The following is a 16,366-nucleotide window of genomic DNA, read 5'->3' as shown; positions in this document are numbered from 1 at the left end:
GCAACATGGTGAGACCTTGTCTCTATAAAAAAATAAAAAAAATAGCGGGTGTGGTGGTGGGCACCTGTAGTCCTAGCTACTTGGGAGGCTGAGGTGGGAGAATCACTTGAGCCCAGGAGGTTGAGTCTGCAGTGAGCCGTGATCGTGCCACTGCACTCAGCCTGGGTGACAGAGTGAGACTCTGTGTCAAAAGAAAAGAAATAAAAATCACGGAAGACATCTATTCTGTCTTGTAAAAATTTAAGATATATGAAAAGAGTAGAGGAGGAGGAGGAGGGAGAAGGAAGAGAAATTATTTATTGGGATGCAATATGTGCCAAAGATAGTATTAGGCATCCTTGCATGTATTATTTTATCTGATCCACACGACTACCCTGTGAGATATTATACCCATTTTTCACATAAGAAAACTGGCTCAGAGAAGTCAAGTAATTTGTCTACGGCTGTGAATTCAATTTAAATTCACAGCTTAAACTCTTCTCACTACATCTGAATGCATCATTTTCAAGATCTTTTCTGGGCCTGGAGTAAGTTGACAGTATTTATGTAAAACATGTAATACTGCTCCTCCTCCCCACGCACATTCACATTTACTGTGATTAATACACATGTTAATAAAACCCTAGACTTAGAACTAGGATATAGAATCCAGTCGTTTAGGTACTTAATGTTTAGTTCTCCCCTCCAGAAAATAGGAATAATTACCGCGTCTCTTCCACTCCAAAGAATTGATGTGATAATTAGGGAGCTAAGATTAGTTACCAGTCATAACAAGAATAAACTACGACTCCCAAAATGCCCAGAGGAAGAGGTTGACGCCAGTCCAGGAGACAGTTCCAGCTTTAGGGCAAAGGTGACCTCACTGAGTCCCGTGGCGAAAGAGCCGTCTGTCCTCGACTTTTTTCTGATGCATCCAGGGATTTGTAGTTCCCTTACGGCCACCAAGTGCACTTAGGGCAGGCCTCTTACTACGAGTCCCGTGATGATCCGAGGCCGGGCAGCGGCTGCGTATTGAAGCCGAGGGAACGTGCGGGCGGTGCTAGTGGCGAGAGGAGTAAAGATGGCGGCGCGAGGGTCTCCGCCCTCTGCTCCCGGCTGAAGCGCTCTGAGGGAGGCGGCAGCGGCAACCCGAGCCCCAACAGTAATTTAGTGTTGGTAGTTTTGGCAGCAGCTGCCGAGGCCGGAGCAATGGCGGAGCTGGAGCACCTAGGAGGGAAGCGGGCAGAGTCGGCGCGAATGCGGCGGGCAGAGCAGCTTCGGCGCTGGCTGGGCTCGCTGACAGAGCAGGAGCCCGCAGAGCGACGAGGCGCGGGGCGGCAGCCGCTGACCAGGCGCGGGAGCCCCAGGGTCCGCTTCGAGGACGGTGCTGTCTTCCTGGCCGCCTGCTCTAGCGGGGACACCGACGAGGTGAGAAAGCTTCTGGCAAGAGGTGCTGATATCAACACAGTCAACGTGGACGGCTTGACAGCCCTGCACCAGGTAACTCCTTTCTCGGTCTTAGAGGCGTCCAGTCTCCTACAGATGTGTCTTTGACCCTGCGAGCCGCCCCATGGAGAGTATCAGTGTTGCCGCCGAGTCCTTCTGCATGGACACTGCCTTTTTGGGCTAATCGGTTTCATTCTTGGCCAGCTTCCTCCACTAATCAAGTCTTTTTCTGACCCCAGGATCTCTCTACCTGAAGGAATAGTGTCACCCCGCTGCTTGGTCAGTGTTTGTGTTTCCCTCCACCTACTTGTGTTGTCATGGTTACTGGTGATTTTTGTCCCTGGTCGTATCCCTATAGATTAGTTATCTTCACTTATGTCTGGTTGGCGTGCCTGCACGCCGTGTCACTCATAGGCACAGTGTCATTTGTCTGATGCTCTTTCAGAAAATTCAGTTGTTGTGTGTCTCCATTATAGAATATCTTAGATCACTTAAAGAGTAAAGCCCTATACTGGGTAAAGACAAGCAGGTCTGAAACCACACCTCTTGTTTTGTTGATTTGTAGTACTTAAAAACAGTTTGTGTCGCCTCTAGGCTATAGCTCCTGGAACACCCCGGACCTCGTTGTTATAGGTATCTTAACTTTCTTCTCAGCAATGCTACCTCCCCGAGAGCTTCCTGTGGAGAACTAAGTTATTGAATTACTTCTGTCTGTTTGATACTTATGGAATAGCTTTTCTATTTTTCTATTTTTTTTTTTCTAAAGCGCTCTATAGAAATCCCATGCCCTATACGTAGCTATACTATATGGATTGTGGATAATCTGTGCTTGGTAACGACACCTTATAGTTCATCACCTAATGCAGCAATATTCTCTATCTACTGACTGCCATGACTAACTACACCCTCTCGCCTCAAATCAGTTATTTTGGTGAGCTGAGAGCCGGACACCCACTCTTAATCTTTTGTCTTTTTCTTCTTCTGCCGTCTGTGCAAAGTGAATGTGTTGGCATGAGAATCCACTTCTAAATAATAACTCAACTTTATGTCAGACCACTTCCCTAAATATATTTAGTCAATAGCTTAAAGTTACTTCTATGTTTGCAACCCTTCTCTTTCAGGTAGAAGAAACTTTTTCACCCTAATTTTTTCTAAACTAATTCACCCATTTTTTTTTCCTGCTCGTAATATTTCCCCATCTGTGGTAGTAACCAATATTTCCAGAGTGCTTTGCTGTTTGATTTCATATGTCTTACCCCATGTGAGTTTCAGCAGTGATCCTTTGAAGTAGGTGTGGCAGGTACTGTTGTTATTCTCATTTTACAGATGAGGAAACTGAAGCTCAGGAAAATTATTTGTGCAAAGTTAGAAAGTAAAGAAGTGACCCATAGGCATGGATTTTTCAGATTTACATCCCAGAGATCTATATCCCACTTAATAAGGAGCTGAATGTAAAATGAGATAAAAGCTAAGAGAACCACATTAAATTTTAAACTTTACATTTCTGAACTATTTGGGAAGGTGAATTCTTGTTTTTCTTTTTTTTTTGAGATGGAGTCTCGCTCTGTTGCCCAGGCTGGAGTGCAATGGTGAGATCTTGGCTCACTGCAACCTCCGCCTCCTGGGTTCAAGTGATTCTCCTGCCTCAGCCTCCCAAGTAGCTGAGATTACAGGTGCCTGCCACCACGCCTAGATAATATTTGTATTTTTAGTAGAGATGGGGTTTCACCATGATGGCCAGGCTGATCTCGAACTCCTAACCTCAGGAGATCCACCTGCCTTGGCCTCCCAAACTACTGGGATTATAGGTGTGAGCCACTGTGCTCAGCTTAGTAATCTATTGAAATAAGAGAAGAAGGGGATGACAGCTATTAATTTTTTTAACATCTATAAATGCAATGTAAGCGTTCCTTTCAATTTATAGGGCTGACAAGGAGTTAAATTGAATAGGTATACTCAATTCTAGACAAATTCAGGTAAAAATTAAGCTGCTTAAAGATTTGAGGTCTTCTGTTGAGAAATTATATCTTTGAATCCAGACAACGGGCCTTTATTGGCTTCAGAACATTGCAAGTCAGTTTCCAAAGAGTTACAATATGTTTTTCCATGACTTGGAGAAGTTTTGTTGTTATTGTTTTTTAAAAAAATAAAACAAAACAGAGTCTCACTCTGTCTCCCAGGCTGGAGTACAGTGGTGCAGTCTCGGCTCACTGCAACCTCCACCTCCCAAGTTCAAGCTATTCTCATGCCTCAGCCTCCCAAGTAGCTGGAACTATAGGTGCCCACCACCATGCCCGGCTAATTTTTGTATTTTTAGTAGAGATGGGATTTCACCATGTTGACCAGGCTGGTCTCAAACTCCTGGCCTCGAATGATCTGTCCGCCTCGGCCTCCCAAAGTGCTGGGATTACAGGCATGAGCCACCATGCATGGTCGACCTAGAGAACTCCTAAGGTATGTAAAAGACTATTTTCAAAAGTGAGACTGGAGCTATCTGTAGCTGAACCACCTACTTTACAACAGATTCACCTTCTGTGAAATGCAGAGTGAGTGGTATAATTATATGAATTATTTATTTAAAATGTCCATCTGTTATATAAGCATGATATAAATTATCTGGATAATTGCTTCTTTTCTCTCTTTTGACCATGGCCACTTGACCAACTGTGGATTATTGTCTTGGCATGTTAGTAGCCCCCAGATAGTACTGGGGGACAGTTTTTCTCCGCCTACAATGTCACAGTAGATGATTTGCACTGCAGCTTGTGGTGCCTTGATGCTTCTTTTGGACTTAGAGACCTTCTTTCCTGGCAGCCTTTGCTGAGACCACGAGGTGCTTGAGTCAAAGATAACAAGCTCCAGGGGGCCTATTAATAATACTTGAATTAGACTGGGATAAGAAGTATCTCAAAGGTTAGACCAACTCTGATGAAAGCCTTGGAAACTGATGCAGACTAAATTTCAGTGACTATATTAAGATTTGATGTGTATGCATGTGTTGTCCTAGAGTCCTTAATGAACAAGGTACTAATCTGATTATAGAACCCTTGAAAGCACTTGTTTGCTCACAAAGGAATTTCTGTTTCATTTGCATATACACATTGTAAGGCCAGGAATATTTGTTAATAATTCTATGTGGTCTAGTACTTTAAATTTTTTCTTTTATTTATTGAATAAGTTTGACTGTTAGCACCTATCTTGGTATCCTTAGCATTATAATCTTAGGTACTCTAGGCCTAGATACATGCCCTTAAAAACTGTATCTACCAAATTATTGCTGTTGGAAGAGGCAAGTACCTGCTTTCAGAAAAGAGATTTTTCTAGGATTCATTAAAATGAATGCTTACTTACTTCAGTATGTATTACATTGACTCTTAAATCTGTGCTGAGTGTGGTGAGGGATACTGGATGCCAATCACCATAGGTCTTGTCTCTTAGCACAGTCTGATCAGTTTTCCTTGGATGAATATCAAGGAGACTATCAAGGAGATTAGAATAATTCCATACTTGACTCAGAAACTCAGATGGGCGGCCCGGGGCAGTGGCTCACGCCTGTAATCCCAGCACTTTGGGAGGCCAAGGCAGGTGGATCACAAGGTCAGGAGTTCGAGACCAGCCTGGCCAACATTGCAAAATCTTGTCTCTACTAAAAATACAAAAATTAGCCTGGTGTGGTGGCGCACAACTGTAGTCCCAGCTACTCAGGGAGGCTGAAGGCAGGAGAATCGCTTGAACCCGGGACGTGGAGGTTGCAGTGAGCCAAGATCACACCACTGCACTCCAGCCTGGGCAACAGAGTGAGACTCCGTTTAAAAAAAAAAAAGAAAAAGAAAAAAGAAATTCGGACTGTCTTTGTGAAGTGCAGGGTCCAAATTTGGACCCTCATGGGCACCCCAGACTGGAATTGAATTTGTAGTTGAATAAGCCTTTGTCATTCTAGAGTTGCCTCAGTCTGACGCTGTAGCCTCAGGGAGGCTAAAATCACGTATTTCTCGTGAAAAGAGATGGAGATAGGAACAAGTGAGGGGAGGAGGATAGGCTGAGCAATTTACATTCAGACAGAGACAGAAGATGAGCAAGATGACTGTGTGTTCAGTTCCATATAAAATAGTATATTTTGCGTGCTAACTTATATGGTAAAATAAAACTTGTGCTTTTAACCTTTTCTCTTTTATTCTAAATATATTACTCATTCCTCTCCTAGTTCCACCTTTGAAGTTACTTTTTCCTTACCCTGAATGTTGATGAATTCTGCTTAGTGTCAGGACCCATGGCAACATAGGATTCAGAAAATCCTGTTTGCTCCTTTATTACTGTTCATCTAGAATAGTCGTCTGTCCTGAACCATTTTAGTAGCTTACCTCTTCAAATGGCTTAATATGTTGCATCAGACTATGTTGGACCTCAAAGCCATATTGGGAAACTCAGCTTTGTGTGTGTGTGTTTTTGTTTTTGAAAGTATAGATAAAAATGACTTTCATTTTTTTTTTTTTTTTTTTTTTTTTTGAGACGGAGTTGCAGTGGCACAGCTCAATTCTTTTACCCTTCTTCTTCTTTAGCTTCTTCTTTTTTTTTTGCTGGGATTACAGGCTTGAGCCACCGCGCCCGGCCAAAAATGACTTTCATTTGTTTCACAGAATTTCTTCCCTATTCTTCTTCTTCTTCTTTTTTTTTTTTTGGTGACAGGATCTTGCTCTGTTACCCAGACTGGAGTGTGGTGGTGTGACCATGGATCACTGCAGCTGCAACCTCTCAGACTCAAGTGATCCTCCTACCTCAGCCTCCCTAGTAACTGGGACTGCAGGCACACCCCATCATACCCAGCTAATTTTTAAAATTTTTTGTAGACAAGAGGGTCTCACTATGTTGCCAGGGCTGATTTTGAGCTGTTGGGCTAAAACAATCCTCCCCCTTCAGCCTCCAAAAGTGCTTGGATTACAAGTGGGAGCCACCACACCTGGCCTCTCCCCAATTCTTAAACTCATGCTGAATAACTATATATCACCATTTGGGCTTTTATAATCATCTTCTCCATGAGTATTTTGAAATAGGCAACCTGTTAAGATATGTGGATTAAGCACAGTTCTGCCAAAGGTAAGGAGTTGGACCAGTCTTGTTGGTAACAGAAAACTAAGTTGTTTATTTTTTTCTTTTTAAATATTTTAAAATTAAGATATACTTTGTATACAACAAAATTCCCTCTTTGTAGTGCAGCACCTTATGAGTTTTGACAAATGTGTACAGTTGTGGAACCACCACTATAATCAAGATGTAGAACATTACCATACCCTCAAGATTTTTTGTGCTCCTTGGTAGACAGCTCTTCCCACCCTCAGCCCATGACAGTCATTAATCAGTTATTTTGTTCCTATAATCACAATAGATGGAGGCTGAGGCAGGAGGACCACTTGGGATCAGGAGTTTGAGACCAGCCTGGGCCACAATAGCAAAACCCTGTCTTTACAAAAAAATAAAATTAGCCAGGCACATTGGTGCATGTCTGTAGTTGCAGCTACTTGGGAGGCTGAGGCAGGAGGATAGGTTGAGTCCATGAACTGGAGTTGCAGTGAGCCATGATCATTCCAGTGCATTCCAGCCTGGACGACAGAGCGAGACCCTGTCTCTAAACAAAGAAGAGCCACCATGCTGGGCCTAGAGTAAAGTTTTTTTTTTTTTTTTTTTTTGAGACGGAGTCTCGCTCTGTAGCCCAGGCTGGAGTGCAGTGGCCGGATCTCAGCTCACTGCAAGCTCCGCCTCCCGGGTTCACGCCATTCTCCTGCCTCAGCCTCCCGAGTAGCTGGGACTACAGGCGCTGCCACCTCGCCCGGCTATTTTTTGTATTTCTTAGTAGAGACGGGGTTTCACCGTGTTAGCCAGGATGGTCTCGATCTCCTGAACTCGTGATCCGCCCATCTCGGCCTCCCAGAGTGCTGGGATTACAGGCTTGAGCCACCGCGCCCGGCCAGAGTAAAGTTTTTGATATTTGAATAATATGCCATTAATTACATGTGTCTACTATATTTTTCTCTTTAGAAGTTTTCTTAGATTCTTAATTAACAGCTAATGTTGAACGTCTAAATGTTAGATTGTAAGCATGTACTAGAGTATATATGTGGTATAATTTCTGCCCTCAAGGAACTAACAGTCAGGTTTGGAGACAGATAAATAAAAAAATGATTCCTTTCAGAGTTCCAAATTCTATGATGCCCTGGAAAGGATGTGTTCCTAAGTGGGAGGACAAAGGAAGGCAGTCCAGGATGATAGAGCAGCATGGGCGAATAAATAGGAATGAGTGTGGTATGTAGGCAGAGGACACTAGGAGATCCTAATGGATGTGTTTGAAGGGTTAGAGATGAGAGAGAGTCGGGGTGACATCCTAGAGGGCTTTGAACATCAAACATCAGGCCAAGGAGGCTTGATGGACTCCTTAGTAGAGAATTTTTGTGGGTTTGAGCAGGGTTGTTACCCAACCAAAGCAGTATTTTGGGATTCTGAAGTGGCACTTGGATTTCTGAATGAATGGAGAGACAGAGTTGAGAGAACCAGCTGAGTGAATGGAGATGAGAAAAAAGTGTAGCACAGTTCTAGCTTGTGAGTATGAAATAATTGTGTTATTCAGGTAGAAATAGTATTCAGTCAACGATTAGAGTGAGGTACTCTGAAGATGTACAAGTAGAAATCTCCTATAAGTGCGGGGCATGGTGGCCCATGTCTGTAATCCCAGCACTTTGGGAGCCCAAGGTGGGAGGATTGCTGGAGACCAGGAGTTTGAGACCAGCCTGAGCAATGTGGTGAGACCCTATCTCTCCTACCCCCCCAAAAAAATTAGCTAGGTATGGTGGTGCACACATGTGGTCCCAGTTACATAGGAGGCTGAGGTGGGAGGATCACTTGAGCCCAGGAGGTTGAAGCTGCAGTGAGCTGTGTTCACACCACTGCACTCCAGCCTGGGTGACAAAGCAAGAGTGTGTCTCAAATAAATAAGTAAGTAAATATCCTGTAGGTGTCTATGTGACTCAAGGCTAGTCACTTTCCTATCTAGGCTTCAATTTTCTCATATTTGAGACGAGACTTGATTTTAGCATGAAGGTGAGAGTTGAAGTAATGAGTGTGAAAGAGGAAGGGGAGAAAATATATAGAGAAGAGCAGAAAACACAAACAGCTGGTAGGCAGAGAATGCAGAAATTCAAGTTAGAGCCATTGGAAGATGTGGTAGGATGACTAATGGTGCCCCAAAGATGTCTAAGTCCTAATCCCCAGAACATGTAAATATGTTACCTTACATGGTAAAAGAGACTTTGGAGATGTGATTAGTTTAAGGATCTTGAGATAAGGAAATTAACCTGGATTATCCAGGTGAGCCCAATATAATCACAAGCATCCATATAAGAGGGAGGCAAGAGAGCAGAATTAGAATAGGAGATGTGATGAAGGAAGCAAGAGATTGGAAGGATTCCAGGAAGGGTCTGTGAGCCAAGGAATGCAGGTGGACCCTAGAAGCTGAAAAAGGCAAGGAAGTGGATTCTTCTCTCAGAGCCTCCGCATAAGGAACCAGCCCTGCCAGCAATTTGACAACTCAGCCCAATGAGACTGATTTCAGACTTCCTTTTTTTTTTTTTTTTTTTTTTTTTTTGAGACTGAATTTCGCTCTTGACCCCCAGGCTGGAGTGCAACGGCATAATCTTGGTTCACTGCAACCTCCTCCCAGGTTCAAGCGATTCTCCTGCCTCAGCCTCCTGAGTAGCTGGGATTACAGGCACTCACCACCACGACCAGCTAATTTTTGTATTTTTAGTAGAGACAGGGTTTTGCCCTGTTGGCCAGCCTGGTCTCGAACTCCTGACCTCAGGTGATCCACCCGCCTTGGCCTCCCAAAGTGGTGGGATTACAGGTGTGAGCCACTGCATCTGGCCATGATTTCAGACTTCTGACCTCCAGAATGCTATGATAATACATTTGTGTTGTTTTAAGCAACTAAGTTTATGGTAATTTGTTAGAGCAGCAATAGGAAACTGATACAGAGAAGAACTGACAAACAGTGATATTGAGGTATTTCAAGGAATGGATGGTAAATAGTGTAAAAGGAAATTGAGGAGAAGGCCTGTAGAAAGACTGTTGGATTTGGTCATTTAAACTTTGAAAGAGCACTTTCAGTAGATATATTTTTGAAGACTTTTGTGGAGGTTATATGCAGGTTTTTTGCATTAAGGATAACTTGTCTTTCTGTTGACTTTTGGGTGAAAAAATATAGATTGTCCATCAATATAATTGTAATTTAAATGAGGGCCCAAAATATATGACAAATTCAGGCTAGTTCAGGTGGTTTCATTATTCATGAGTTAAGAATATTTTAGGATATTAAACCTGACAGTAGGGGCAAGAAGGTTATGTCCCTATTACTGATGGCTGATTATCTAGTTTATTTTACTTCTCAGTCTAGTTTGGCCCATTTCCCACTCATTAGCACTTTCACTGGAAGGCAGCCTTGGGGGAACAGTGATAGGGAGGTTAGTACCAATAAACAGTTTCTTCTGCCATTCTCTTTTATTTATTGAGTGTCTACTATGTATCTGATTCTGTGCTTCTTGTTACTTTTACTTAGCAGTAGATACAATTTAGAAACGAAATTGAATTTTGGGAAGGGTCTCCAGAATAGTTGGTTACTATTATAACTTATAATAGGAAATCGGCTACATAGTAATTTCTGTTCTAGCATTCTGGCTCTTGAGGAGTGTCAGGGGAGTACTATATTTATCAGTATTTGAGACTATTTTATGCTTATGGAGGAGAATTACATATATATCTTCTGTAAGATGGTGAGAGATGGCGGATGTCTAATAAATCTTTAATGGTTCAACATAGTAATAATAAATTCAGATTAAGATCTGGTCCAGGCGCCCGCCACCGCGAATGTTTTTAGTAGAGACGGGGTTTCACCGTGGTCTCGATAGGACAAAGGAATTGAACCCTCATTAATAATAAATTCAGATTGCTAATTGAATGCTTGCCCAATTTGTTGATGTTGTTTTTGTCTGTGAATATGTTGGGGTTTTTACTGCTTTTGAAGGGTAACTTAAAAAATTGTTTCTTAAACTTCTGATCTTAGATTGTAACCAGTTTGAGTAAAATTTGGGAGCTTAAAGTTTTATCAGGCATGCAGAGTTTATGTTTGTTTCATGAGGTAGTTCAATTGAAAAACTGAAGCTTTGGCTGGGCGCGGTGGCTCACGCCTGTAATCCCAGCACTTTGGGAGGCCAAGGTGGGCAGATCTCAAGGTCAGGAGATTGAGACCATTCTGGCTAACAGGGTGAAACCCTGTCTCTACAAAATATACAAAAAATTAGCCAGGCGTGGTCACACGCGCTTGTAGTCCCAGCTACTCGGGAAGCTGAGGCAGGAGAATCGCTTGAACTCAGGAGGTGGAGGTTGCAGTGAGCTGAGATGGTGCAACTGCACTCCAGCCTGGGTGACAGAGCGAGACTCTGTCTCAAAAAAAAAAAAAAAAAAAAAAAAAAAGTAAAAAAAAGAAAAGCTGAAGCTTAGTGTTCAGAATTGAAAATTGACTTGCATGTGGTTTTTAATGAAATATTCTACTTCATTGTAGTTATGGAATAGGTTTATACAAAAATTTAGAAATTATTTTATATTTAGTATACTTAAATGTTATAATACAGTGTTAATCTGTTAGAATATTAATCTAATGCAAATTTGGGGAACTGTTTTTTGGTGCAATGCTCTAAATATTCATGATATATCTGGCATGATATATATATCTGGCTTTTCTGTATGACTTATTGGTCTAGTGACTCTCTTTTTTTTAAGCGTTTTATTGTGGAATATTTCAAAATAGAAGATACAAAAGTAGAGAGAATGGTATAATGAATTCTCAAAAGTGATAAACTTATGGCCAATCTTGTTTCATTTATAGATCCTCATCTCCAGTGTACTGGATTATTTTATAGCCAATCATAGATATCACATACTTTTTTTTTTCTTTTGAGATGAATTTCACTCTTGTTGCCCAGGCTGGAGTGTAATGGTACAATCTTGGCCCACTGCAACCTCCACCTCCTGGGGTGTCTCAGCCTCCCAAAGTAGCTGGGATTAGAGGCATGTGTCCCCATGCCTGGCTAATTTTGTATTTTTGGTAGAGACAGGATTTCACATGTTGGCCAGACTGGTCTCGAACGAACTCCTGACCTCAGGTAATCCACCCGCCTCACCCTCCCAAAGTGTTGGGATTACAGTCATGAGCCACCGTGCCCAGCTTATATTTTATTTGTAAATATTTCAATATATATCTCTAGAACGTAGAACTTTAAATAAAAAAAATCGGCTGGGCGTGGTGGCTCATGCCTGTAATCCTAGCACTTTGGGAGGCCAAGGCGGGTGAATCACCTGAGGTCAGGAGTTCGAGACCAGCCTAGCCAACATGGTGAAACCCCATCTCCACTAAAAATACAAAAAATTAGCCAGGTGTGGTGGCGGGTGCCTGTAATCCCAGCTACTTGGGAGGCTAAGGCAGGAGAATCACTTGAACCGGGGAGGCAGAAGTTGCAGTGAGCTGAGATTGCACCACTGCACTCCAGCCTCGGTGACAGAGCGAGACTGTGTCTCAAACAAAAACAAAAATAAAAAAAAAATTTCATTAGCATACCTAAAAGTCAAAATCTTGTTTCTTAAAATTTTATTTTAGTAATGTTTAAATTTCCCTGATTGTTCACAGGTGTGTGTGTGTGTGTGTGTGTGTGTGTGTTTTAACAGTTGGTTTATTCAAGTCATGATTCAAATAAGGTCTGTTTTGATTGATATGTATTTTAATCTGTGGTTTCCTCCTCATTTTTTTTTTCTCTTACCTTATTTGTTGAAAAACTGGGTTGTTTATACTTTTAGAGTTTCTCTACAATCTAGACTTTTCTGACTGCTTGCTTGTGATGTTAATGTGTTCTTTTGTCCCACGTGTTTTCCATAAACTAGTAATTAGAGATGAGATCTGATGATTAAGGTTCAATTTTTTTGGTAAGAGTACATCTTAAGTGGTGGTATGTACTTCCATGAGAAGGCAATTAATGTCAGATTATCTCTCTTTGTGATTTAGTGGCCATTGATGGCCTGCAAAAATTTTGAAGTTTCAAGCCAGTGTTGACTAGACCTGAATTCAATTAATTAGTTAATTATTCTAGTTATCATCACATCACAAGAAGCTCCTTGTATTGAGCTTCCAATTGGGTTACCAGTGATCAGCTTAAAAAATGTAAATTGGCTGGGTGCAGTGGCTCACACCTGTAATCACAGCACTTTGGGAGGCCGAGGTGGGAGGATCACCTGAGGTCAGGTATTCGAGACCAGTCTGGCAAACATGGTGAAATGCTGTCTCTACTAAAAATACAAAATTTAGCTGGACCTGGTGGTGGACACCTGTAATCCCAGCTACTCGGGAGGCTGAGGCAGGATAATCGCTTGTACCCGGGAGATGGAGGTTGCAGTGAGCCAAGATTGTGCCATTGCGCTCCAGCTTGGGCAACAAGAGTGAAACTGTCTCAAAAAAAAAAAAAAAAAAAGGTAAATTGTGAATAAAATGGTTAACATGGGTTTAGTGTATTGACTGTTGCAAGGCTTGACAAGGTGCCCAATGTTGAGATTAGTAGTACTCTTCATATGTAAATTTTTTCAGTGATTGGCAATGGAGTAAACTTTTTCTACTGTCATTTCAGATCTTTACCATTAACTCTTAACCAAAGTTCCCTGTATTAGTCTGTTTTTGTTGCTATAAAGGAATGCCTGAGACTGGGTAATTTATAAAGAAAAGAGGTTTAATTGGCTCACAGTACTGCAGGCTATACAGGAAGCATGAAGCCAGCATCTGCTTGTGGTGAGGGCCTCGAGAAGCTTACAATCATTGCAAAAGGCAAAGGGAGAGCAGGTGCATCACATGGTGAGAGCAGGAGAAAGAGAGAGAGGTGGGAGGTACCATACACTTTTAAACAATCAGCTCTCATATGAATTACCAGAGTAATAACTTACTCATTGCCATGGAAAGGACCCCAAGCCATTTATGAGGGATCTGCTCTTGTAACCCACACATTTCCCACCAGGCCTCACTTCCAACATTGGGGATCACATTTCAACATGAAATTCGGAGGGAACAAATATCCAAAGCATATTATTCTCTTTATTTTGAAATATTGTTCAGAATTCCAGTTCAGTAATATGGTTTCTTATTCCCTAAGACAACTGCCAACCCTTGAGGTCCATTATGAAAGAAAACTTCAAAGGGAAGCCTCCAAAGAAAACTAAAAAAAAAATAGAGAGTAACTTGGTGATGTAAGGAGAAGAAAGAGACCTGCTTTATAAGAGAGAAGATAGGAAGTGTGTCCATTCTAGCTACATCAGTTTTGGGCAGTCAACTGTGGGCAAATGATGTGCTTGTCTTAGAAAATGGAAGTGACATTGGGCATTCATATGGAGATTGGGTTGGTTGGCTGGCTGTTGTGCTCTTTGAGGTCTAAGAGAAATTGGCCCTTCTAATTGAATGTGAATTTCACAGTGGGATGTATGGTTTTATGAACTGTTTTGTTTATATGCGGGCATTTCAGGCGAGGCAGGTTGCTTTTTTTTTTTTTTTTCCCTGCTTCTTGGCAACATTTTTGCCAGGTTTCTTTTTTTAGTTAGTGATTTTTATTTTTTTAAAAGTTGGTTGGTCTGGCAATGAAATGTGACTTTAATATGCCAAAACAGATTGTGTTTGGGTCCTGTGGATGCAGCTTCACTGTTTTATAATTATGCCTCTTGTATTGATTTTCCTCCCCATGTTTAAATTGTTCCTCCTTGACAGTAAATAGCATGAAAAATGAGGTCAAAAGAATAACTCACCTCATTATAAATCACTAGGGGTAATGGAAAGTGATTCTGAAGGATGACCAAGATTCCTTCTATCTGTTGAGAATCATTTCACCTGTTGAAGAGTTCCTACAGCGCAAGGACTCTAGTGAGGAGCTGCATCCATTCATACTTCACAATTGCCATACAGGGCTAGTATTAGGAGAATTTGACTGCTAGAACTCTAAGTGCTTAACAGGTATTTTTTAAAGTAGGCAACATCTTTATGATTGGCACCAGTTTTCAGTTGAGAATGGAGACTGCCTTGCTTCAGCTCTGTGTGTGTATAGTCACTTCATGACAGAATCACCAAGGCCCAAGGGTTTTTTTTTTGTAATAAGGAAATAACTTTGAAAAATTATAATTATAAACTTAATTTTTCTGCTCATTACCTAACTTATTGCAAGATTATCTTCATTTTTCTTAATATCAAGAGAAATGTTCTGTCCTATCTCTATAATGTACTTCTGTAGTTTGAATGTTTATTTTTTTATGTTTGAGACAGTTTCCCTCTGTTACCCAGGCTGGAATGCAATGGCACGATCTCAGCTCACTACAACTTCTGCCTACTGAGCTCAGGCGATTCTTGTGCTTCAGCCTCCTGAGTAGCTGGGACTACAGGCATGCACCATCATGCCCAGGCCGATTTTTGTATTTTTAGCAGAGATGGGCTTTTGCCATGTTAGTCAGGCTGGTCTCAAACTCCTGGCCTCAAGTGATCCACCCATCTTGGCCTCCCAAAGCGCTGGAATTGCAGGCGTGAGCCACCATGTCCAGTTTGTAGTTTGAATCTTTAAACAGTCAAATGATCTCTTATTAATTTTGAGGGCACATTTGTATTGAGCACTTTCTGGATGCCAGATGCTGTTGTATACTGGGATACAAAGATGGCATACAACTGTGTCTTGCTCTCAGGCATCCCACAGTTACTGACAAACTCATAATCTTAAAGATCTGTTCTGGTCTATATTGCTTGTACTTCATGTTGATTCCATTTCCTATTAATCTCTTCATAGTAAAAGTGGAGAAAAGGGTATTGATCATTATCTACACATTTACTTTTGTATATTTTAAGATAATCAAAACCTTGTCGTTAGCCTTCTCTAATCAGGATAAACATGTCTATTCTTTAATTTCCAAATCATTAATCGTTTTGTCTATCTCTCCTGTGAATTTCTGGTTCCTTTTGGGTCCACTGGCTCTGTGAGAAGAGACAGTAATGTCTTCAGCTCTGGGGACCACCACTAGGGTGAAAGAGTATTATAGGACCACTTGAAAGTACAGAGTTGCAGGACTATCATTATGCATTTGCTTTATGAGAAGATTATGAAGTTCCAGGATATTATAGCAAAAAGAACATTAGAGGACAACATTTGGCCCACCTGTGCCATTTTATTTTATTCTATTTATTTATTTATTTAGAGACAGAGTCTCCCTCTGTTTGTTGCCCAGACTGGAGTGCAGTGGTGCAATCTTGGCTCACTGCAGCCTCTGCCTCGAGGGTTCCAGTGATTCTCCTGCCTCAGCCTCCCTAGTTGCTGGGACTACAGGCACACGCCACCATGCCCAGCTAATTTTTGTATTTTTAGTAGAGACGGGTTTTAGCATATTGGCCATGCTGGTCTCGAACTCCTGTCATCAAGTGATATGCCTGCCTTGGCCTCCCAAAGTGCTGGGATTACAGGTGTGAGCCACTGTACCTGGCCCATTTTATTAATACAAATGAGAAATATGAGGCCTAGAAAAAAGCTAAAGGAATACCTTAAGCATGGTACAGATATAAGATATAACGAAATGTTCTATTTATCAAATTTCTGCTTGATATTCTTTTCTATCTATGGAAATGTAGTTATTTGCAAATTATTAGTACTTTGAGAAGAAGCAAAATGTGCTGTAAATTCTTGTGAAGAACTTTTGAAGAAGGATGATGCCTTATAGTTTTATTCCTCTTTCAAAAACGTCAAATTAATAGAAACATCGGGGTAATTATTCATGTTCCAAGATAATTAATCTAAGGATTCTATTAAGAATTGGTTTTACATTTGACTTATTCATCTCTATA

The 16,366-nt window shown here is 41.4% G+C and overlaps 1 protein-coding gene across 14 annotated transcripts in view; it reads left to right on the top strand.

Annotated features, from left to right (window-relative positions):
• Positions 1-1,034: 1,034 nt before the first annotated feature.
• Positions 1,035-16,366, top strand: part of PPP1R12B (protein phosphatase 1 regulatory subunit 12B) — a 236,885-nt gene continuing 221,553 nt past the window's right edge. For 13 of the 14 annotated variants that reach the window (XR_007720109.1, XR_007720110.1, XR_007720111.1 and 10 more), the window contains exon 1: positions 1,035-1,479. Coding sequence is in view for 9 of the 14 variants with exons in the window: in XM_050762871.1 (XP_050618828.1) it covers positions 1,189-1,479 (291 nt within the window). In the remaining 5 variants the exon portion in view is untranslated. The remainder of the gene's footprint in view (positions 1,480-16,366) is intronic. The other variant, XM_050762924.1, reaches the window with a different exon arrangement.

The sequence above is a fragment of the Macaca thibetana genome, chromosome 1 (genome assembly GCF_024542745.1).
Source record: "Macaca thibetana thibetana isolate TM-01 chromosome 1, ASM2454274v1, whole genome shotgun sequence".
Taxonomy (NCBI): Eukaryota; Metazoa; Chordata; class Mammalia; order Primates; family Cercopithecidae; genus Macaca; species Macaca thibetana.
This window is presented reverse-complemented; position numbering and strand designations above follow the sequence as displayed.